Source organism: Dreissena polymorpha, chromosome 10 (assembly GCF_020536995.1).
Source record: "Dreissena polymorpha isolate Duluth1 chromosome 10, UMN_Dpol_1.0, whole genome shotgun sequence".
Taxonomy (NCBI): Eukaryota; Metazoa; Mollusca; class Bivalvia; order Myida; family Dreissenidae; genus Dreissena; species Dreissena polymorpha.
In genome coordinates, this window is record NC_068364.1 from 967515 (window position 1) to 993379 (window position 25865).

The window sequence follows — 25865 nt, forward strand, 5'->3', positions numbered from 1 at the left end:
TGTTTTGACTGTTGAGACTTTTACCAGATCAGTAAAGTTAATCATATTTAAATAGTCTTATCTAACAGGTCAACTGTATTATACTAACACAGCTTAAGTAAGTTCTACCATACAGATTACTGCCCATCTATCAACTTTTATGCCCATGGACTGATTTCAGTGGCCATGATTCACGTGAATTTACAAATTTACATAGTATAGTTCATCAAAAGTCAAATAAATGACTTTGAAATAGTTAATTGGAATTCATGTACCAGATAGCAAATACAAATGAATGGTCATGTTCTTAACTAATAAAGACAAACTATCTGTAAAACCTGTCAAATTTAGTTTAATTTGGCAATGAATGCACAACTCACAAACAATGAGGTACTTTAACATTCTTTACATATAACAATTATTTGTTAAAGTTGATGTGAAAACTGATATCACTAAATAATTTTCCTTGTTAGATATTAAGATACGATTTCTTCACACTCTGAGAAAAACAGGCTTAATACATTTGCCAAACCTATCATTCCAGAATAGCATGTGTAGTCTGCACAGCCTAATATGGGCAATAAGGCATGTGCGTAACATGTGTCCCAGATTAGCCTGTGCAATCTGCACAGGCTAATCAGGGACGACACTTTCCACTTTTATGACATTTTTCATTTAAATGAAGTCTCTTCTTAGCAAAAATCCAATTTACGCGGAAAGTGTTGTCCCTGATTAGCCTGTGCTGACTGCACAGGCTAATCTGGGACGACACTTTACGCACATGCATTATGCCCAGTTTTCTCAGAACTCAACTCCTATCATCCCAGATTAGCATGTGCAGTCCGCACAGCCTAATCTGGGCAATGCTTTAAGCACATGAATGTGCAGTCCACACAGCCTAATCTGGGCAATGCTTTCAGCACATGAATGTGCAGTCCACACAGCCTAATCTGGGCAATGCTTTAAGCACATGAATGTGCAGTCCGCACAGCCTAATCTGAGCAATGCTTTAAGCACATGAATGTGCAGTCCACACAGCCTAACCTGGGCAATGCTTTAAGCACATGAATGTGCAGTCCACACAGCCTAACCTGGGCAATGCTTTAAGCACATGAATGAAGCCAGGGTCTCCAGAACAAGGCTACATTATTGTGATAAACAAACTAACTTATTGTAAACATATAATTTTGCATTACTTACAATCCAAGTCAACAACATCAAATAAAAACAACAAACAGATCAAAACAAAACTTCCAGCCAACACAACTGTCCCACACTTACAATCACTGGATAGGGCCTTGTGAATATCTTTGTATCAAGAGAAGAGTGCAAACTGGTTTACAGTAAAAAATTAAATAAACAATTTTCAAGTACACACAATCTACTTTTGGTTCACTCACTTTCACAAATGGGAAGAACCAAGCAAAACTAGTACTCTAACATATATCAGAGTAATAAACTTGTTTCTGTTTTGCAATTTGTAATGCTATTATGAACATATATATGACCTGAAACCTTTGTGTGTGGAATAAAACACTCTTTCATAGAAAAGAAGGGAGAGCACACAAAGGTCATATTAGTTTTTGTATAATTGAAAAGCTTACAACGAGGTGCTCACTATACATGGGGGCATGTTATACGTGATAAATTATATGGTAGATCCAATATCAAGGGAGACCACTGAGATATTCACTGGATATCACTTTACATACAGAACTACCTCTTCTAGCAAATTGCACAGGGATTAACATGCTTTATAATTAACTCTTTCCCCCATAAGAAGCAAAGTGAAAATGGATTTTGCAACCATCATAAAACCAGAACAGCCTGCGAGTAACTTGCTGTCTGTTTAGGTTTTATTCTGTTTGCTGCTCATCAGTATCAGTAAGTTTCTATAGGACTACAAATGTGTCAAAATAGGTACCTAAGTGGTAAATGGTAAATCAACATGGATGAGAATTCAAATATTGAAAAATCAAGGAAGTTTTCAATATCAAAACCGCCTGTCCATTGGTTTTAATAATGCTACATAAAAACAAGTCAGTTTGAGAAAACTGAATTTTCTTATTAGTAGTTTAAAGATAGTTCATAATGAAGAACAAAAGACCAAAATACAGTGGACATAATAATTCTCATTTTAAACGTCTCAACGTAATTATACATAGTAACAAGAATATAAACAGAGAATTCCATAATTTATATGTTAACAAGAGGGCCAAGATGGCCCTAGTTCGCTCACCTGAGAGGAGTTGGTTCATTCAATCTTTACCAAACGTCAAACTTGACCTAGATATTGTCCAGACAAACATCCTGGTCAAGTTTCATCATTATTGAACCAAAACTCTGGCATATAGTGTTTTTGTTTTTGTAAGATTTGACCTGGTGACCTATATTTTGAGTTGACCCCCTTACCAAACATCAAACTTTGCTTACAAAAATAAATATTATGACCAAGATTAATAAAATCTGAAACAAAATTGTGACCTCTAGAGTGTTTACAAGGATTTTGTATTTTGTATAATATAATGAAAATTTGGACAATTTAAGGGCAATAATTATGGCATTAATTATGTGATATATATAAAACCAATCTTTTCATCAAGTTTCATATGATTGGGCAAAAAATGTGACATCTAGAGTGTTCACAAGCTTTTTTTACTATGTATAAATATAAGAAAACTGCCCCCCCCCCCCCCCCCGCAGCCCATGTTATTAACTAACCGGAACCATTTTTGAACTCAACTCTCATATCAAGGAAACAAATGTTCTGACCAAATTTCATGAAAATTGGGCCAAAAATGTTACTTCTAGAGTGTTCACATGTTTTCACTACATACATATAGAGTAAAATGCCACCCCCAGTGGCGGCCATGTTTTTTCACCGATCTGGACCATTTTCAAACTTGTCCAAGATATTAATAAAACCAATGTTTTGACCAACTTTCATGATGATTGGGCAAATAAGGAAAACTGCCCCCCCCCCCCCACGGCAGCCATGTTATTCAACTGACCGGAACCATTTTCGAACTCAACTCTCATATCAAGGAAACAAATGTTCTGACCAAATTTCATGAAAATTGGGCCAAAAATGTTACTTCTAGAGTGTTCACATGTTTCCACTATATACATATAGAGAAAAATGCCCCGCCCACTGGCGGCCATGTTCTTTCATCGATCTGGACCATTTTTCGAACTCGTCCGAGATATCAATAAAACAAATGTTTTGACAAACTTTCATGGTGATTGGGCAAAAATTGTGACTTCTAGAGTGTTTACAAGGTTTTTCTATAGCCAAATAAGGAAAATGTTTCTGCCCACTGGCGGCCATGTTTTTCAACGGACCGGAACCACTTTTAAACTCAACCAACATATCAATAAGACAAACATTTTTACAAAGTTACATGAAGATTGGGCATGAAATGTGACTTCTACAGTGTTTACAAGTTTTTTCTATTCTTTGACCTAGTGACCTAGTTTTTGACCCGGCACGACCCAGTTTCGAACTCGACCGAGATTTCATTGGGACGAAGCTTCTGAGCGAGTTTCATGAACATCAGACAATAAATGTGGCCTCTAGAGTGTTAACGAACAAATGTGGACGGACGGACAGATGGACGGACGACGGACAAAGACCGGTCACAAAAGCTCACCTGAGCAATCAGGTGAGCTAATAAAAAAGCATGTACATTGCAAATTAAGCAGTATTTACTTTGAAAAAATTGTCTCCTATTGAAACCTATTTATCTCTATTGTTACATCGATTTTTGTCCATGCCATTTGAAATTCAACTTACTGTTTTTACAGATTTATTGCATTCTTTGACTTAGTCTGAGCCTTTCAAGCTTATAAAAGTTGTTTTCAGTATATTGTTTGCATACACTAACATAAAACCTCCATGTTAATTCAATTTTATAAATGTAAAAGAGACACACATTGTGATTGGACGAGCAGAATAAGATACCTTATCATGACTTAACTCCCATGTCCTTACAACAAAAATATAAATTTAGGAAATTACGGTCTAAATATTTGATTCCAAACTTTGAGAAGCAGGTTTCCCATGACATGCATCAAGTATCTAAACATTCTTTTTAAAGGGAAAGAACCGTATTTTTTTTTTTAAATATCATGCAAAGGGAGAGAACTCACCTTATCATCAGTATCTGAAGGCTTGTCAGTTTTATCTTCCTCCTTGTTCTCCTTATCCTTATCTTCTTCTTCATTGCCCTGAAAGACATTGAAGATTTATACCATGTATTATTGTTAAGGCACAAAAGACAAAATCAAACCGCTTAAACAGCATACACAATGTAACAGTGGGCAAATCTGTTCACAGTTGGGTTGTCGTACTTTACCAAGTTATATTTGAGACTCGGTCTGAGAAAACAGGGCTTAATGTATGTGCGTAAAGTGTTGTCCCAGATAAGCCTGTGCACTTGGCACAGGCTAATAAGTGACGCCACTTTCTGCTAAAACTGGATTTTCACTAAGAAGAAACTTTCTTTAAACGACTGCACAGGCAAATCTATGGCAATACTTAACGCACATGCATTAAAACCCATTTTCCCTGCTCATTTGCTACGGTGCTATTTCAGTTATAGCCTTCAGCAATTTAAAAATAGCTTATATGATATGAAAGGGGCAACCTGGAAACATAAGATAATAAACCATATGTGACAATAAAACAACAGAATTAGAAAAATTATTGGCCCCTTGTTCACAAAAGATCAACTACATTTATCAACAGTTTCAAACCTCTTTCCAACTACTAACTAGGCTAAAATATTGTACATTTATAACAAGTCTTCATTTATCGGCAATTCAATGATATGCTTTAACCCTTTACTACTTAGATACATATATTGACACATTTGTTGTCCCTTAGAAAGTTACATTTAATTAAAGATCTTTTTTACTAGATTCAAGTCTAAAGGCTTCATTGGACCCTTATGAGCAGCAAACAGCATAAAATCTGAATAGACAGAACGGTTCTGGTTTCATGCTGTTTGCACATAGCCATTTTCACTTTGCTTCTGAGTGGGAAAGGGTTAAGGATTCTATATTGAAATCAATAATACTGTCGGTCAATATTTGCCCAAATATATATATAAACAAATCAAACTTAGAATGAACAACATTTTGGGGATTTTTCCACAATACTATATAATATACTTCATTATCTGTATGTAGTTATGTTACTTTCAGTCTATACTGTTATTTATAATAAGCAGATTTCCATAAAAACAAGATGTGTTTGTGAAACACAATGTCCCCCAATATGATGTTTGACCTTGAAGGATGACCTTGACCTTGTGAAGGATGACCTTGACCTTTTTAACCACTCAAAATGTGCAGCTCCATGAGATACACATGCATGCCGAATATCAAGTTGCTATCTTTATTATTGCAAAAGTATTCATAAAATAAGTGATTTGGGCCCCATATATTTGACCTCTGACCTTGAAGGATGACCTTGACCTTGACCTTTCACCACTCAAAATGTGCAGCTCCATGAGATACACATGCATGCGAAATATCAAGTTGCTATCTTAAATATTGCAAAAGTATTTATAAAATGAGCGATTTTGGCCACATATATTTGACCTCTAACCTTGAAGGATGACCTTGACCTTGAACTTTCACCACTCAAAATGTGCAGCTTCATGAGATACACATGCATGCCAAATATGAAGTTGCTATCTTCAATATAACAAAAGTTATTGCAAAATGTTAAAGTTGGCGCAAACAGACCAACAGACAGACCAACAGACAGACCAACAGACAGGGCAAAAACAATATGTCCCCCACTACTATAGTGGGGGACATAAAAATACTAAAATGGTTTGTTTTTTATTATTTTCTTTTGGTGCATGTAGTTGTCTATTTTTATTATAATTTGTCATTATAAATAAATATAACAAGCAAAACTGCATATAAATAATTGAATAAAAAAATGCAATTTATTCTTAAGGCAATTGAATATGGGTTATATTAACCATTTACAGTATTACAATTAAAACATGTAAATGCTGATGTGTCTCTCTGCCTCACTAAATTTATAATTTGCATGAATATTTATGGAAAATTGAAGGTTCCCAAATTCTTGCACAGCATTAGATTCCAACGTGTTCTTACAGATAATGTGTAGACAATGACTCCACAACACATATCTCTCAGCATGTTTTGTCTTTAATTTGACCTAGTCGCCTTTTTTTGACTGCACAAGACCCTATTTAAAACACAGCTTAAATGTCGCTGGTACCAATAATCTAATCCATTATCTATTCGAGTTTTGTACAAAATTATTCATTTAAATGACAGAATGTGTATAAAGAATCTTAAGTGTCTTGCTTTCTTATAAATAAAAAAAATGGTTAAAATAATTTTCATAAATTGTGATTAAAACAAAAACTATTGTCAGTGCTTGTCTAGTCTCTATCTCGATACAAAGTCTTAGAGAGATATTTTTATATAGATAAGAGTGCATAGTTTTTTTAATTAACTAAATAAAGATTACAAATTATTTTCAGTCTAAGGCTTTAAAGGGGCCTTTTCACGTTTTTGGTAAATTGACAACATTCAAAAAAGTTGTTTCAGATTCGCAAAATTTCGTTTTAGTAATGATATTTGTGAGAAAACAGTAATACCGAACATTTACCACGCTCGAATATAGCCATTATATGCATCTTTTGACGATTTAAAAACCTGAAAATTATAAAGCGTTGCAACGCAAAACGATTGAATAATTTGGAGAGTTCTGTTGTTGTTGTTTAATTTTGTAAAACTACGAAGAATGCTTATATAAAGTATAAGATACGTCCTTCATCATACTTGGCAGGATAGCCGAGCGGTCTAATTGGTTTTTACTCCAGGACTCAAGGGGTCACTGGTTCGAGCCCTGCTAAGGTTACTTTTTTTTAAATTTATATTTCATTCTTGATTTTAACTGGAGCTTTTTAGATCCAATGTTTACATTAATCAATTTAAAGCATTTAATGACAAACTTCAATACATGCCAAAATCTGTGAAAAGGCCCCTTTAAATCAAATGAACAAACAAAAGAATAACTTTTAAAGGAAATACACAAACAAATTAATAACTTTATTACAAGGAGTTCAACTTATTGAGGCATTTTTGATTAACAAATAAGACACATTTATATCTGATAGTAACAAACGAGTAAAACACAGTGAACTGCACACTTGGTTGAGTGTAACCAGTGATCTAGTGATTCACAGGGCATATTTCCTCTCCTCAGGTTTTTGGGCAAGGCCGTTCAATAAGGATTTTTTAAGCTGATTATCTGACCAGAGAATATTTGACAATATTTTTTTATTAAAAAAAAAATAACCAAAACTAAAAATAATGCATGTCTAGTAATTTTAAATAAATATCTTGATTGAAAATCAACAAAGTTAATTTTTTAATGGCATTACCATTTTAAATGCTTGATTAACTGAAATAAATTTTTTTTTATATATATGAGGTTTTTTTCCCATAAAATTAAATATAATTTAATCTTTTTTTACATAAAGTTTTTGATAAAAATATATAATTTTAGTTAGGGTATAATATCTGTATTAAATATTGATGAAAATATGCCCTGGATTCACAAATGCGTTGATGACACACATACACATCACAACACTGAGTGGCATACTTCCTCTTTCCATTTCTGAGCATTCTCTCTTATTTGCCTTAATGTCTAAAATACGCAAGAAATGCAGATTAAGTCTGACACTTAAAAATATATATTACCTGCACCATATCAAAATGGGTCTTATGCATAATGAGGCCAGTGTATCTTGAGACAGCCTGCGCAGATGCACAGTCTGGTCACGAGCTCCACTGTCAGCTTATAAGACCATGAAACCTTGTGTGACTTTACAGCAGACAAGGTAGATGTCGAACAGACTGCGCAAATGAGTTGTGTTCTGAGAAAACTGGGCATAATGCATGTGCGTAAAGTTTCGTCCCAGCTTTCAGGACATTTTTATGACATTTTTCGTTTAAATGAAGTCTCTTCAAAGCAAAAATCCCATTTAGGCGGAAAGTGTCCTCCCTAATTAGCCTGTGCGGACTACACAGGCTAATCTGGGACGACACTTTACACACATGCATTATGTCCAGTTTTCTCAGAACTCTACTCAAATGTCAGGCTGGTCAGGCGTTTTGATGGCCAAATATGACATAAGCCCCAATTTTGCAAGACCCAGCTCATATTATATAAGAAGCTTGTCGCAGAATAAATAGTATGATAAGTCTAAGAGCAGATATTCAGAGCAAGTTTTATTAGGGCTGCACAAACAAATGTATCATATTGATTGAGCACAAGCTTTTTCTTTATATTGACTTATTGATGCCAAATGGCCAAGTCTCAAACTCATTCAAAATCATTGGGACAAATGTTCTCATCAAGTTTCATGATGATTAGGCAATAAAGGTAGCCTCTAGAGTGTTCACAAGCTTTTTATTATTTGGATGATGTGACCTACTTTTGCCCCACGTAACTCAGTGTTGAACTGAGCATAGATATATTTGCTACAAATATTGTGGTGTCTGCATGAGACTAGGAAGGTTGGCATCAACCCTTAGTTGGAATAGGCTTGCGATGGTCCCTATGGTATAACAGCAAAACTCTCCGAGATCAACTTTACCATCAAGCTGAACAAAGAAGGCTAAACCAGTGTTGTACACCACAAACTCAAGCCTTGCAACTGGGGTGTTCTACAGAGATGGGTGTCATCCACACAGAGGAAGATTTTTGAAAATATACAAATATACGAACCATAGACCAAATTACCATCAGTGGACATTATATTTTGAAACTTTATGTAATGTTTAATACCATGTACATTTGTGACAGTGGTTGTGACTGATGTAATGTTTATGGCATTGGGTTGAGAATATTGAAGAGAGGTACACATCGATGCCTGTGTGACAGTGGCCAAGCGAAGGGATATTAAATCTTAATAAATTTCATAGACACTGAAATGCCTTGTAACAAAATGCGCTGTGAACAATGATGGCAATATTTCCGTTGAGCTCAATATTTTTATCTTTGAAATATGGTCAACACTGTTACAGTGTTCAACTAACGACATTTACCACTGCATGACCCGTAGTTCATGATTTTTTCACAGGGAATACACTTTGCCTTACCAGGACAGTCAATATTGTGAAAGTGGTATTGATTTCTGAGTTATATCCACTGTTATAACTACTTCCTACTTTAAGTTGTTTTTAAATAATTTTTCAATCTCAGAGATTTTGTGTGACTCGTTTGTTTATTCGTTCCATAATTTTCATTTTCGTTTCACAAAGGTGCCATTTGCAGACGAAACAGCAATGTAATACCAAACACATTTTAAAAGTTTGATTTTAATTGGAAGATTGGTAAACAACAGACAATTACATGGCTTTTATCAGAAATGCTAAGGCAGAATCTACGAGTGCAATATGCCGAGAGGTTTTGCAGGCTGTGGACATTTTGGGCCCCTTATGAAATACGCCCGCGGAATCGGTCATACCCCCCGCCCCTATTTTAATTTTTTAACAAATTTATGCGAATACCAGAAATGACCCCCAGGACAACTGATCCGCAGAAATCCGCAGAAAAATCACACCATTGATATTCTTAAGCACCACCTGCCTATGGACCAAGCCCCATCTCCGTGTGGGTTGTGCAAATTCCACTGCACATAAGTCTTAGACCTCACCAATCACAAAACAAAGAACAACCGTCATGTTGACGAGGCTAAACATGCAGGAGTTATTGATTACTCTACAATATTGAGAAAAGCTGTAAGGCCCGTCAAATTCAACAACATGATGGACGTGGATGAAGGTGATCTGGAGGCATCCTGGAGCAAGATGTGGAGGAATTAGTTTCTCCTGACTGAATGTCGCAGAGTAGTGTGCAAATATCTTCACCCTAAGCTTCTGTCTCTGCATCATACAAGTGGAGAGGCCTGTTGAAATCACTCCAACTAACACAACCAGTGTTGCACAAACACCAACTCCATCAACGCAAGTTGCAATCTTTGGGCAGTTTAGGCGCCAGCTCCAGACCTGTGGCCAGTGACCATTCCTTTTCTGATGCCAAGCATAACCCAGGACAAAAAGAAAGGAAACCCATCAGTAATAGGCCCCCAGTCATCAAGTTCAACGGTTCTAATTTTAATGAACAACCATTAGGACGAAAACGATTTCTTCGGCGATGGCATCGCCAAGTAGTTTCTTTAAGACATGTAATCTTCTGCAACCGCAGAAAGTACGAGACAAGTCACCTAACCCATGTGAGAGTGTCTTGCTAGCCAAGTCGAGGAGTTTGTCGACAATTCTCCACCTGGTGGCTAGTCACCGATTGAGGTGCTTGGGAAAGCATTTACGGACTTATAGACCAGCTTAGCAGAGACAATAGAGAGATACTTAAGGCCATAAAAGAGTACACTGCAGAGTTGCGTTAGATAAACATAACATTGGGCCATATGCGTGACGAGTGAATCACTCAGATTTGCAGCTCCATAGTACACTTGTGCCCAAAAGCCAATCTGGTCCGTCTAGGCGTCTAAGAGTTTCATAAGGGAAATGTTGACAACACTTCTTACAACAAGAGCACTGCATAGCAGGTGCCAACGCTCGGCTGCGGGTGCAGTTTTGAATATATGAAAGCTTGTCAGAATATTTTTTTTTAGAGGTCACAGCGACCTTGACCTTTGACCTAGTGACCCAAAAATGGGTGTGGCATGTAGAACTCATCAAGGTGCAGCTACATATGAAGTTTCAAAGTTGTAGGTTGAAGCACTTTGATTTTAGAGCCAATGTTCAAAACCTTAACAAAATGTTAAGGTTTTAGCACGGCGGATGACACAACAACGGACATGGACAGAATAGCTGGCTATGACAATACCTCGGGTTTTCTACGAAAACAGCCGAGCTAAAAATGGGTAGTAATGAGAGTTATTTTTCTTCAATATGAAACTAGCAAAGAAAGAACTTAACCTGTGTTCCCCTTACATACAAACAAGGAGTGTAATATAAATTTCCCCTTTAATACAAAACAGGCAAAAATAAGCCTTAACATCCAACAAACAACTATTATGAAAACAACAAAACAAGAGCTGTCCAAAGACAGCATGCTCCACTTTTCTTGTGCTCTGATATTATAATGTACATTGTCAGTTTTCTGATATACATGTAACCCTTTCCCCATAAGAAGCAAAAAGTTAAAATGGCTATTGCAACCAGCATTAAACCAGAACAGCCTGCGAGTAACTCAGGTTTTATGCTGTTTGCTGCTCATCAGTATCTAAGGGTTGGAAATGAAACCTTTAAAACTTGAATCCAGTAAGAAAGGTCTTAAATTAAATTAAACTTTCTAAAAGGGACTACAAATGCGTCAAAATACAAGTCTAAGTGGTACAGGGTTAAATGCCACAAAAATAGAGAGCCATTTCTGGTCAACTCACCTCAGGTGTATAGGTGGCGATGCCAGTGGAGCGTCTCTCACGGTTGATCTTGCGTCTCCGTATTGCCGTGGACTCGTGACGTTTGTCGTCCTTGTCCTGGCTGGACCTGTCCCCATCTAGATCATCGGATACAATACCTGTGAATAGTGAAGATCATACCAAATCAATGTTCAAATAATTCAAAGTATAGGTTAACCCTTTACCCCTTAAATACTTATCAATAGTGTATTACCCACATCATACAAAAATGGGTCTTATGCCATATGCAGCCAGAGTGACTCCAAACTAGCCTGCATATTCGAAAAGTCTGTTTAAGAGTTACCCTGTCTGCACAAATGAGACCACACAACCTTGCGTGACTTTTTATAGCTGACAAAGAAGCCTCTGACCAGACTGTGCGACTGCAAAGGCTGGTCTGCAGCTATGCTAACCGCATATGGCATAAGACCCATTCTCATGAAGCAGCTAATATATTGTTCCCTGATAAACAGCCCCAAAGGCCTAACACTCTAAAGGAAGTGATTTTCTCTAGAGGCAGACACATTGTTGTTGTTGTAGTCTTTCCCCCATTACCTTTTTCTTTTTCCTTCTCCTTGCGTTGTTGTTCCAGGGCGGTCTCCTCCTCCTGCTTCCTCAACCTCTCCTGCCGCAAGGAGGCCGACCTTGTGATGTTTCCTCCAGTCCCTGATGGGCCCCCTACATCCACCATAGACAATGCATTGCGCTCTGCTGCACGCTCCGTGCGGTTTCGAGGGACATATGCTGCAAGAGATTACATCTGCATGAGCCCTGCTTTGGTAAAACGAGGCTTAATGCATATTCAATGCATGCATAAAGTGTCCTCCTGGATAAGACGACCATTTGAGCTTTCATGGCATTTTTTTAATTAAAGGAAGTCTAATATTAGAGCCCATTTTAGCCAGAAAGTGCTGTCCCTGATTAGCCTGTGAAGACTGCACAGGATAATCTGGGTCACTATGCATATGAATTAAGCCCCATTTTTGCCAATGAGTGGCGCATATTCATTTGCAATCATTTTCTGACAAGCAATGCAAATACGACCAAATTGTCACAAATGTCCCGACCCCGTCTTGTAATCAAAATGAATTATAACATAGTAAATACCTTACATTGGTAAAAAATAAAAACACAAATGAGCCGTGCTCTGTGAAAAGGGGATTTAATGCATTTAAGTAATGTGTCCCAGATTAGCCTGTCCAAAGGGACTGCACAGGGACGACACTTTCCGCCTAAACTGGAAATTTGCTAAGAAGAGACTTTCTTTAAATGAAAAATACCATAAAAGCGGAAAGTGTTGTCCCTGACAAACCTGTTCGGACTAGACAGGATAACCTGTGACGACACTTTATGCACATGCATTAAACCCCCTTTTCACAGAGCATCGTCCAAATTAATGTCATTGCCTTAAAGCTGTGGAATGATTGAAGCAAAAACTAACCCGAGTTTTCCAGGTTATACCCACTGCCACCTTCTCGTATTCTTCGAAAACTGCTACTCCGTGTTGCACTAATATCATCCTTTAAAACAAAAGCAAATATCACAATCACATAAGGCAATCTGCAAATACACACACAACTGAGAGAATACAGCTTATTTTGAAGGTAAGAGCCACAAAATAAGAATTTGATTGAAGGTTAATGCCCCAATATGAGAATAAATAAAAGTCTCAATTGGTATGTCCATGTACATTGTTTATTTTGGGGTCAATTTTGGGTTCAAAATTCGACCCCAATTCCCAATCTCAAAAAGTATATATTTATAAAAGACTATATAATAAATTGCATTTAGTTGATTTCCCTATCCAGCTCCGTCAGTTTAACCATTTGAATATATAATATTGAGTACCTTTACATTGTCAATTTTAAAGTAGTTGTTAGCCAAAACAAAAATCAATGCCACAAATTTTCCAATGATTTTTCCAAATCCAAAGAGCCCTTCCCACATTGCCAATATTGTGAATACCCCAAGACTGACGTAAACTGTATTGCAGAAGTGACATTACATGAGCAATTTTGACCCATATATTTGACCTTGAAGGATGACCTTGACCTTTCACCACTCAAAATGTGCAGCTCCATGAGATACACATGCATGCCGAATATCAAGTTGCTATCTTCAATATTGCAAAATTATTCATAAAATAAGCGATTTGGGCCACATATATTTGACCTCTGACCTTGAAGGATGACCTTGACCTTTCACCACTCAAAATGTGCAGCTCCATGAGATACACATGCATGCCAAATATCAAGTTGCTATCTTCAATATTGCACAAGTACTCATAAAATGAGCGATTTTAGCCACATATATTTGACATCTGACCTTGAAGGATGACCTTGACCTTGACCTTTCACCACTCAAATTGTGCAGCTCCATGAGATACACATGCATGCCAAATACCAAGTTGCTATCTTGAATATTAAAATACTGCAAAAGTGTACATTAAATGAGCGATTTTGATCCATATATTTGACCTTTGACCTTGAAGGATGACCTTGACCTTGACCTTTCACCACTCAAAATGTGCAGCTCCATGAGATACATATGCATGCCAAATATCAAGTTCCTATCTTCAATATTGCAAAAGTTATTGCAAATGTTAAAGTTGGCGTAAACCAACCAACCAACAGACCAACAGACAGGGCAAAAACAATATGTCCCCAAATACTATAGTGGGGGACATAAAAATTGAACAATCATACAACCAGTTTAGATTGTTAACTTAACATACTGTGAGAGAGTAAGCACATATAAAAAAGGTCCAAAACTTTGCATAATACACAATAAGAGCAAACGAATATAGTAATGAGAGGACATCAATAAGAGCAAACAAATACATTAATGAGAGGACATCAATAAGAGCAAACAAATATAGTAATGAGAGGACATCAATAAGAGCAAACAAATATAGTAATGAGAGGACATCAATAAGAGCAAACAAATATAGTAATGAGAGGACATGAATAAGAGCAAACAAATATAGTAATGAGAGGACATCAATAAGAGCAAACAAATATAGTAATGAGAGGACATGAATAAGAGCAAACAAATATAGTAATGAGAGGACATCAATAAGAGCAAACAAATATAGTAATGAGAGGACATGAATAAGAGCAAACAAATATAGTAATGAGAGGACATCAATAAGAGCAAACAAATATAGTAATGAGAGGACATGAATAAGAGCAAACAAATATAGTAATGAGAGGACATCAATAAGAGCAAACAAATATAGTAATGAGAGGACATCAATAAGAGCAAACAAATATATTAATGAGAGGACAGAAAAACTAAATATGAGCCACATTCTGTGAAAAGAAGGTTTAATGAATGTGCGTAAAGTGTCGTCCCAAATAAGCCTAAGCAGTCTAATCTGGGACAACACTTAACGCACATGCATTAAAACCACATACATTTTCAAGCCTCACTAAACGCCAGACAAATTTTGTTGTAAGGTCCACCAAAACAAGAGATGTGTTTGTCAGAAACACAATGCCCCCTATTGCGCCGCTTTGAAGCCATAAATTTGACCTTGAACGATGACCTTGACCTTTAGCCACTCAAAACGTGCAGCTCCATGAGATACACATGCATGTCAAATATCAAGTTGCTATCTTCAATATTCGAAAAGTTATGACCAAACTTTAACAAAGGTTAAAGTTTTAGGAACGATTAAAATACAATGATATTTGACCTTTGACCTTGAAGGATGACCTTAACCTTGACATTTCACCACTCAAAATGTGCAGCTCCATGAGATACACATGCATGCCAAATATAAAGTTGCTATCTTCAATATTGCAAAAGTTATAAAAGTTTAAACAAGGTTAAAGTTTTGTGACACACACATACAATGACTGACTGACTGACTGACTGACACAATGACAGACAGACAGACAAGCCAAAAACAATATACCCTCGATCTTTTGATCCAGGGGCATAAAAATGAGGAAACTTTAAGTAGACTCACATCTTTTTTAGCAGGATCTTCACGTTGCTTTCTCCAAGAAGCCATAGAGGCAGTGTCTGTTTCACGAGTAGACTGACTTCTCCTAATATTCACATCAACTGGCACCCGACTACTAATGTCTTTATCATTGTTAACGTTCAAATTGCCTAACACACTTGTCCGCGATGACGAGGCAGAAGTGTCCTGAGATTTTGTGGTGGTTGTGTCCGTTGTCAGGCTTGTGGTTGCCACGGGGGTTTCTGTGGTTGCTATGGTTGTGGTTGCCAAGGTGGCAGATGTTGTTGTTGTTGTTGCCGTGGTAACTATGCTGGGGTCAGTCTTACTAAGAACCGCATTGGCCTGTTGAACATCCTCCAATGTCACACCCTACCATGAAAACAGATCGCAAAATCAGTTATATTATAAATAAAGTACATGACATAAAAGACTGTATTAAGGAACACATATAATCTCTTATGCACAACAATTATGTGTCAGCAATACAATTACCACTTATATGAGGTTGACAACTAATCCTTATGTACTTGACTACAACACAATTATTTATGTATGTGTCTTTCAATTAACCGTTTCCAGCTCAGAAGCAAAGTGAAAATGGCTACATACTGCAACCAGCATAAAACCAGAACAGCCAGCAAGTAGCTAGCAGTCTGTTAAGGTTTTATGCTTTTTGCTGTTCATCAGTACCTTAGGTTTGGAATTGAAAACTTTAAAACTTGAATCTAGAATGAAAGGTCTTAATTTTATTTTGTTTTCTGAGGGACGACAAATGCGACAAAATTCAGATCTGATTGGTACATTTTTGAAAGTTCTTTTACATTAAAATATGTTTACACAAGTTAATATCGCTCAAATAAATAATATTGTATAATGTTGTTACCTGATAAACATTGACATTCAGAAAAAAAATTTAATCACGGATTTCCATTATACCTGATAAACATTGACATTCAGAAAGAAAATTGAATCACTGATTTCCATTATAGGAGAACTCAGTTCCTTTAGAGCTTTGAGAATAGTGGCCCTTCACAAGATGGTTGCATTTTCACTGACCTGTGTAGACCTACGGGTCTCCCTGGCACGTTTGGCACGAACTTTGCGCAACATTTCTGTCTCCTCATCGCGCTTGGGAGGTTCGTACGACCTGCAAGTTCATACAGAAAATTATGTTTGGAACTACAAGTTGTTCACTTTTTAGTTGCAAACAAATGTTAATGCTAAAGGAACAACTTAATGATAGTTTAGTCAGCCAAACGATGAGAAATGATTCTGTTTAGATTAACAAAAATGACGATGGATTTCAAAAGGTCAATCTTCATACCATGCTGACACATGCTACATTCTTGGCAAATATATGCTTTTTGACAATTAAAATCAACATGCAGCATAATTATTTGTTTTGTAAAAAAGGGCAACAATCAATGGCACAAATTAAAAAATGCTAAAACTGAGCGGCATTCTGCAAAAACTGGGCTTCATGCATGTGCATAGAGTGTCATCCCAGATTAGTCTGTGCAGTCCGGCACTGTCCCCTTGAATATATTTATCATTTAAAGGTAGTCCCTTCTACTTAACAAGAGCACCGCCTTGCGGGTGCAGACCGCTCATCTATTTTTTTTTTAAAGGTGAAGGGACCTATCTCAATTTCAATCACAAAGGAAGGAGGGGTGGAGTGGAGGGGGGTTGTATAGTGTGGGTGTGTGGTCATTTATTACATTTTCTTCCAAAAATGCAAAAAAATACCTTTTTTTTGGGGGGGGGGGGAGGGGAGGGAGGTCTTGGGTGGGATGGTTGGACAGTATTTCAAAAATAAAATAATACAAAAAAATATTTGTGTTTTTTTAACCATGTTTAAAAAAAAAAAAAATATTTTGGGGGGGTGGGGGGGGGGAGGGGGTATAGTGTCAGGGTCATTTATTAGATGATCTTTAAGGAAAAAAAAAATTGGGGGGGGGGGGGGATTCGGGGTGGGGGTGGGGGGTAAGAGTTGTTTTGTGAAAGTATCAATCAAATCTAATCATAAATAAAGAAGTTATGGCAATTTTAGCAAAATTTAATAATTTGAACTTGAGAGTCAAGGTCTTTCAAAGGTCAAGGTAAAATTCAACTTGCCAGGAACAATACCCTCATGATAGCATGAAAGTATTTGAAGTTTGAAAGCAATAGCCTTGATACTTTAGAACTAAAGTGGATCTAAACACAAAATTTAACCATATATTCAAAGTTACTAAGTCAAAAAAGGGCCATAATTCCGTAAAAATGACAACCAGAGTTATGCAACTTGTCCTTTACAGTCCCCTTATGATAGTTTGCAAGTGTTCCAAGTATGAAAGCAATATCTACGATACTTTAGGGGTAAAGTGGACCAAACACAAAACTTAACCAAATTTTCAATTTTCTAAGTATAAAGAGCCCATAATTCCGTTAAAAATGCCAATCAGAGTTACATAACTTTGCCTGCACAGTCCCCTTATGATAGTTAGTAAGTGTTGCAAGTATGAAAGCAATAGCTTTGATACTTTAGGAATAAAGTGGACCTAAACACAAAACTTAACCAAATTTTCAATTTTCTAAGTATAACAAGATGTGTTTGTGAAACACTACGTCCTCGTATATGACGTTTGACCTTGAAGGATGACCTTGACCCTTCACCACTCAAAATGTGCAGCTCCATGAGATACACATGCATGTCAAATATAAAATTGCTAGCTTCAATATTGCAGAAGTGACATTACATGAGCAATTTTGACCCATATATTTGACCTTGAAGGATAACCTTGACCTTGACCTTTCACCACTCAAAATGTGCAGCTCAATGAGATACACATGCATGCCAAATATCAAGTTGCTATCTTCAATATTGCAAAAGTACTCATAAAATGAGCGATTTGGGCCACATATATTTGACCTCTGACCTTGAAGGATGACCTTGACCTTCCACCATTCAAAATGTGTAGCTCCATGAGATACACATACATGCCAAATATCAAGTTGCTATCTTGAATATTAAAATATTGCAAAAATGTACATTAAATGAGCGATTTTGACCCATATATTTGACCTTTGACCTTGAAGGATGACCTTGACCTTTCACCACTCAAAATGTGCAGCTCCATGAGATACATTTGCATGCCAAATATCAAGTTGCTATCTTCAATATTGCACAAGTTATTGCAAATGTTAAAGTTAACGCAAACCAACAGACCAACCAACAGACCAACAGACAGGGCAAAACCAATATGTTCCTCACTACTATAGTGGGGGACATAAAAAGGGCACATAAGTCTGTCAAAATGCCAGTCAGAGTACATAACTTTGCCTGCACAGTCCTCATATGATAGTAAGTGTTGCAAGTATGAAAGCAATAGCTTTGATACTTAAGGAATAAAATGGACCTAAACACAAAACTTAACCAAAATTTTCAATTTTCTAAGTATTAAAAGGGCACATAATTCTGTCAAAATGGAAGCCAGAGTTATCTAACTTTGCCTGCACAGTCCCCTTATGATAGTTAGTAAGTGTTGCAAGTATGAAAGCAATAGCTTTGATACTTAAGGAATAAAATGGACCTCAACACAAAACTTAACCAAAATTTTCAATTTTCTAAGTATATAAAGGGCACATAATTCTGTCAAAATGCAAGCCAGAGTTATCTAACTTTGCCTGCCTAGTCCCCTCATGATAGTAAGTAAGTGTATAAAGTTTGAATGCAATAGCATTGATACTTTATGAGAAAAGTGGACCTAAATGCAAAACTTAACCGGACGCTGACGCAGATGCCAAGGTGATGACAATAGCTCAGAATTTTTTTTCAAAAAATAGATGAGCTAAAAATCAATTATAGACAGAAAGTGTGGGTCCAAAATAGCAATAGCAGATCGCATAGGCTAATAAAGGATGGCATTTGCACAGGCTAATCTGGGACAACACTTTACGCACATGCATGACATCCAGTTTTCCCAGTATGCAACTCTATTAATGGGTCAGAGGAAAATCCATTATGCATGGGTTTTTTTATTCATGATGATGATTGATTAAGAAGTATCAAGGTCCAACAATGCAAAATGTTTGGCCAGTATTATACATTGTCACTTGACAGCCAGAATGTGCCATTAGTATGGGCATGAAGAATACTAATAACTTCTTTGAGCTTTCAAGACATAAAATGCATAATCCTCAAGCAAATTCCTCCTATTGATATCCCCCACCAAATAAATTTTGTTTCTTGAAGGGTGCAGAACTAAAACAAAAGGTTATTCTCCACATTGATCTATACACCCATGCAATTTCATGTTTCAATCTTGTATAGTATCTGACATATAATCCTGAAAAGTTACATCACACAAGAACTATAAAGGTGCAAAAACTCTTTTTTAAGAAAGTGAAAGGTAATTGTTCTAAAGCATGGCACTTCTCATTGATATTTATAGACACATGAAATTTCATGTTGAAATCTTGTATAGTTTCTTAGATAGAGCCCTGAAAAGTTTGCCACAGATGGACAGACAACGCCAAAACTATATCCCTCTGCCTTCGGCAAGGGATAAAAAGACCTCCATTGCCATACTTTGAAAGCTAGAGGCTGTCATCAAATAATGATGATAGCAATGGCTGGCCCCTTGCACGGACATTAAATGTCTGAAGACCACAATGGACGTTCCAGTATTGGCCCAACTTACTTTCTGTGGTGAGTGAAGGAGGAAGTGGGGGTGGTTATAGTGGTCGTGGATGACGTGCTCAATATTGTCGCTATATTGTCTGACGAAGAGTTGCGAATATTTGTTCTATTCTCTTTATCGGCATTTTCTTTTTCCGTTCGCTCTTTTCGCTCGTTTTCAAGCTGTTGTTGCCGGCGAGAGTAAGGGACGTACGGGCTAACAGTGGGCCCGGCCGAGACAAACCGGTGTGGGTTCGTGAGACCCACTTGACCCCCAAATCTGAAGAATGAAAGATGAAGGTCATGCAGCATGCGTTTGATCAGAGGTCAAGGTCGCAAGGTCAAGATGATAAATACTGAAGGCATGCAAATGAACTCGTGTGAAAACTGGGTTATTTGGGTGCCACTAACACTGTGACTTAAATCGTAATGTTAATATACATAAATAAACATAATTGTACAAAGTTGTGATTTAGTGGGGAGTAAAATGTTATGTTACTTTAATGGAAAACACATTTTATAAAATAAAGCATCTTTGATAGTTTACTACTATGATAGATTTGGAGTTTTTTAATGGCCAAAACTAAATAATGAAAATATTTGTGTCAACCTTCATACAACTAGATGATAAATTATGTTCAATAAAGTGGAATCAAGGTCTTAACTATGTTTGCATCAATGAAATGAAAGCATATGGAGGACATGGACAAAAACTTTGACTGTTCTCAAACTAAATATTAATCATTTTCTGACTCGAAATATACAGCATTTTTTAAAAATAATACATTCTTAGCAATTATGATAAGAATTTGATAAACTTTTAATATATACACGTCTATGGATACATAACACTTGAACACTACTAGATGTGATTAAATAGAAGCACACAAACAAATTTACAGAGATATCGGACAAAGATGTATATTATTAGAATAGACATGAAGAGAATGAAACATTGGGCCATGGGGCTCGAGAACCTGAAATAGAGAAAACAAAAGACAAAAACACAGGTCTTTCTGCAGCTATGACCTTGTTTCCAAGGTTAATCAATAGGGATATGATTTTGTATCAAATGCCAATCAATATAACATATGTTTTCTGTGGCTATTACTATGTTTTCAAAGTCAATCAATATAACACAGGTCTTTCTGAAGCCTTGACTTTGTTTTCAAGTTTAGTCAATACAACACCAGTGTTTTTGCAGCTATGATTTTTTATCAAGGTCCATCATTTTAAAATTCATTCTTTCTGTGGCTATAAATTTGTTTCCAAGGTCAATCAGTAGTTTCCAAGGTCAATCAATATTGCACAGGTCTTTTTGTGGCTAAAATTAAGTTTTCAAGATAAATAAATATAACACAGGTCTTTCTGCTACTATGAATTTGTTTCCAGGGTCAGTCAGTATAACAAAGGTCTTTCAGCAGCTGTGACTTTGTCTCCAAGGTCAACATATATTACACAGGTCTATCTGCGGCTATGACTTTGTTTCCAAGGTAAATCAATATAACACAGGTCTATCTGTGTCTATGACATTGTTTCCAGGGTCAATCAATATTACACAGGTCTATCTGCTGCTATGACTTTGTTTCCAGGGTCAATCAATATTACACAGGTCTATCTGCTGCTATGACTTTGTTTCCAGGGTCAATCAATATTACACAGGTCTATCTGCTGCTATGACTTTGTTTCCAGGGTCAATAAATGTTACACAGGTCTATCTGTGTCTATGACTTTGTTTCCAGGGTCAAACAATATTAATGGTGTTTTTGCGGCTATGACTTTGTTTCCAGGGTCAATCAATATAACACAGGTCAATCTGCGGCTATGACTTTGTTTCCAGGGTCAATCAATATTACACAGGTCTATCTGCTGCTATGACTTTGTTTCAGGGTCAATCAATATAACACAGGTCTATCTGCGGCTATGACTTTGTTTCCAGGGTCAATCAATATTACACAGGTCTATCTGTGTCTATGACATTGTTTCCAGGGTCAATCAATATTTATGGTGTTTCTGTGGCTATGACTTTGTTTCCAAGGTCAATTAATATAACACAGGTCTATCTGTGGCTATGACTTTGTTTCCAAGGTCAATCAATATTACCCAGGTCTATCTGTGGCTATGACTTTGTTTCCAGGGTCACTTAATATCAATGGTGTTTCTGCGGCTATGACTTTGTTTCCAGGGTCAATCAATATTATTATTGTTTATGTGGCTATGATTTTGTTTCCAGGGTATATCAATATTAATGGTGTTTCTGTGTCTATGACTAGTTTCCAGGGTCAATCAATATTAACCAGGTTTTTCTCTGGCTAGTAATTTCTTTTCGAAGCCATTCAATCTAGTGTTTGTCTTTTAATAAATGATTGTTTTAAGCATATTTAAAAAAAAAAGTTTTTATGATTCTTATAATAGATCTACTTTGCAAAGTTATCAAGGTGTTCTAAACACCCCATCTGAATGAAACGAAGACTCACTAAACATGTGAAGTATAATTGTTTGTTTTTAAATTAAAACATTTGATTCTTATACTTGGAAATCTGTGCAAACTAGTCAGGCTTTGAGTATATGAGCCTCATTATGTGTACACCGGGCTTTATGCATGTGCAAGAAGCGTCGTCCAAGATTAGCCTGTGCAGTCTGACACTGTCCACTTTTTTTTAAATTTATTTTTTCATTTAAAGGTAGTACCTTCTACTTAAAAATCAAATTTAGACAGAAAGTGCCAGTCCAGATTAGCCTGTGCCCACTGCATAGGCTAATCTGGGACGACACTTTACGCACATGCATTAAGTCCACTTTTCCCAGAACAAGGCTTATAAGCTCCTTCAGCATGCCATAAAGCTCTTGGCATCATTTCTGTTGATTTTTCTGCTAAATCAAGATCTTATCAGCTTTAAACAAATTTTAACACTCAAGTTCACAAAAAAACAACCTTCAGTTTACATCAATTACAATTAAATAAAATACAAGATTAAGTCAATATATTTTTGGTATATGGCTTACATTAATCCGCTTATATCCCAATAATGCACTGCGCTTTGCTATCATTACACTTTTACAACACAAAAAGCACAATGATAACAATGGACTCCCTTGTAGCACACCATACACAGAGAAAAAGCTATACTTTAAATTTTGGGAGAAGTGACTTCTTCCAGCAGAAATAGGGAGAAGTTTTTAAACATGTTAAGTTTGAAATATTATGTTGCAAACATCCATACGTTTCCGTTGTAACTTGCCTTGCTCTTGTTTTCTATGATTGATTGATTGATTGATTGATTGATTTTTATTCAGGTTTTAAAACACATAATATACAAGTTATCTTTCAAAATTACATAACAATTTTAACTAAAGGCATTTGTGAGATTGCTGCTGATCAAAACTTTATATGTAACAAAAACTGAGAATTACTTTTATTATACAAAGGGATGCATGTTCAATAGTGAAAAGAGATTATCTTATTATTTGGATTAATAAATCCCCAAATGGCATAGATATGCATTCCCTGGTACATAACACCCAACATTGGCTGAAGCAACCCACATAAAATATATCATCCCATTCCAGCATCACAACTTATATTCGAGACAGGAAACTTAAAGCTTGCGCACATTAGGAACTGGATAGAAACATATAACAGCAACCATGTCAAATACAAAGGCAAAGTCAACAAATGCACATTCAAGCTTTAACAAAGAACATTTTCAATATTACAACTATAAGGATATTTTATATATTTTATTTTTAAGTATTACAATAAGCTTGAAGCGCTACTTTAAAATGTTGGATAAGGAACAATGTGTATAATTGGTAAACAAAGCAAATGAGAATGAAACAAGACCTGTGTTTGTGAAACACAATGCCCCCTATTGCGCTTTGAAGCCGCACAGCAGCTATTTGTGAAGTCCAAGGCCCATTACTTCACAAACAAGAAACCGTCGGAGACGGGTGATGCTCCCCAAAAGTTTTTTTTGTCACAATATTGCACTATATATTCAGATAAAAGGAAACGTCTTATGGGGCATAACTTTGTACAAAATAGTACGATGGATGGTTTAGCAACTTAAAAATTTCAAAGGGCCATAACTCTGTAAATAAATCATCTAACCAGAACCCACAAATAACATGCACATCTCCTCAAGGTAGTTAAGCTTCCCATACAGCTTCATTGAATTCCAGTCAGTAGTTGGGGGTACAAGAATTGCACTATATGTACAGTTAATGGAAAATTTCAAAGGGCCATAACTCTGTGAAAAATCATCCGACCAGAACCCGCTGATAATATGCACATCTCCTCTTGGTAGTGAAGCTTCCCATAAAGTTTCATTGAATTCCGGTCATTAGTTGCTGAGAAATAGCCCGGACAAAAATTGTGCACGGACGGAAGGACACACGGACAGACGAAGGGGCGACTATATGCTCCCCCCAAAAATTTGGGGGAGCATAAAAATCAATAGACCATAATGAAACTCACACTTTATCTGTAAGTCATGTAGGTAGACTCACATACCAAAAATTAGCTCAATATCTGAAAGCGTTGCATAAAAAACTTCTGGAAAACGGTTATAGAGAAAATGTCTCCATCCAAGGCCCATAACTAAAAATTCAATGGACCAGAATGAGTTAGACACTTCACCTGTAGGTCATGTAGGTAGATTCAAAAACCAAAAGTCAGCTCAATGTCTGAAAACAATCCCTAAAAAAAAACTCCGGAAAACTGAATGCGGGACGGACGGACAGTTTGACTGCTATACGCCATCCTACCACTGGCATACAAATTAAATTCTGCTAATATAATGGTTGTAAAATGCAGTGAAAATGTTTGTGAAGCAATAGCCAGTCTTGTTAAAACTCTAGCCATTCGCTTAATGTGCATTAATGTTGCAACAAGCAATGGAAATGACAAAATCTGGTGAAGAGAACATCTTGGATGAATTCAGAATATAAAGTCAAATATAGTGGGGTTTGGTTGACTTGGACCCATTAGTACATAAACAATAAACTTAATGTCAAAAATAATAATTAATTAACCCTTTCCCACTTAGAATCAAAGGGAAAATGGCTATGTGCAAACAGCATAAAACCAGAACAGCCTGCATGTAACTCGCAGCCTGTTCAGGTTTTGTGCTGTTCAGTATATGAAGTTTGGAGATGAAGCCTTAAAAACTTAAATCTCGTAAGAAAGGTCTTAAATTAATTATAACTTTCTAAGGGACTACAAATGCATGAAAATACATATCTAAGTGGTAAAATGTTAATTAAACAAGAATGACATAAATACAGAAAGTTCACTTAATTATCATCCAACAAAGTGTTATTTTAGACTGAAGCTCAAAGACTGCGTACCAGCAAAAGCCCTCCATATAATTCAACCATTCCCGGTCTATATTTGAGATAAATTATCAAAGTGCTGGAAAGTCTGGGTATGAATATAAACTTGACTTCTACCAACAACCAACTAACCTTCTCCAGCGCTGTAGTCTGTTTAATACACATACATGTATTTGAGACAAGTTCTGAGAAAAGGGGTTAAATGCATGAGCGTAAAGTGAGCACAGGCTCATATGGGACAACACTTTCTGCTTTCATGATATATTAGGTTTCCTTATTCTCCTCTTAGTGAAAAACTACTTTAGGCGGGAAGCGTGGTTTGCACAGGCTAATCTTGGACCACACTTTACGCACATGCGTTAAACCCCCTTTTAACAAAGCGAGCTCAAATGTTTCCTTCAGACTATGCTTTAAAAAAAAACATTATTGTACA

The 25865-nt window shown here is 36.5% G+C and overlaps 1 protein-coding gene across 1 annotated transcript in view; it reads right to left on the minus strand.

The window, feature by feature from the left end:
- The window catches only part of LOC127847902 (protein phosphatase 1 regulatory subunit 12A-like), a 77240-nt gene that overhangs the window by 32625 nt on the left and 18750 nt on the right, over nt 1–25865 (minus strand). Inside the window, exons 9-18 of the mRNA XM_052380132.1 lie at nt 25565–25582; nt 20121–20378; nt 16495–16585; nt 15442–15807; nt 12910–12988; nt 12024–12212; nt 11451–11587; nt 7640–7684; nt 4129–4206; nt 1261–1287 (exon numbers count right to left, since the gene is read on the minus strand). Of these exons, the coding sequence (XP_052236092.1) occupies nt 1261–1287; nt 4129–4206; nt 7640–7684; nt 11451–11587; nt 12024–12212; nt 12910–12988; nt 15442–15807; nt 16495–16585; nt 20121–20378; nt 25565–25582 (1288 nt within the window). The remainder of the gene's footprint in view (nt 1–1260; nt 1288–4128; nt 4207–7639; nt 7685–11450; nt 11588–12023; nt 12213–12909; nt 12989–15441; nt 15808–16494; nt 16586–20120; nt 20379–25564; nt 25583–25865) is intronic.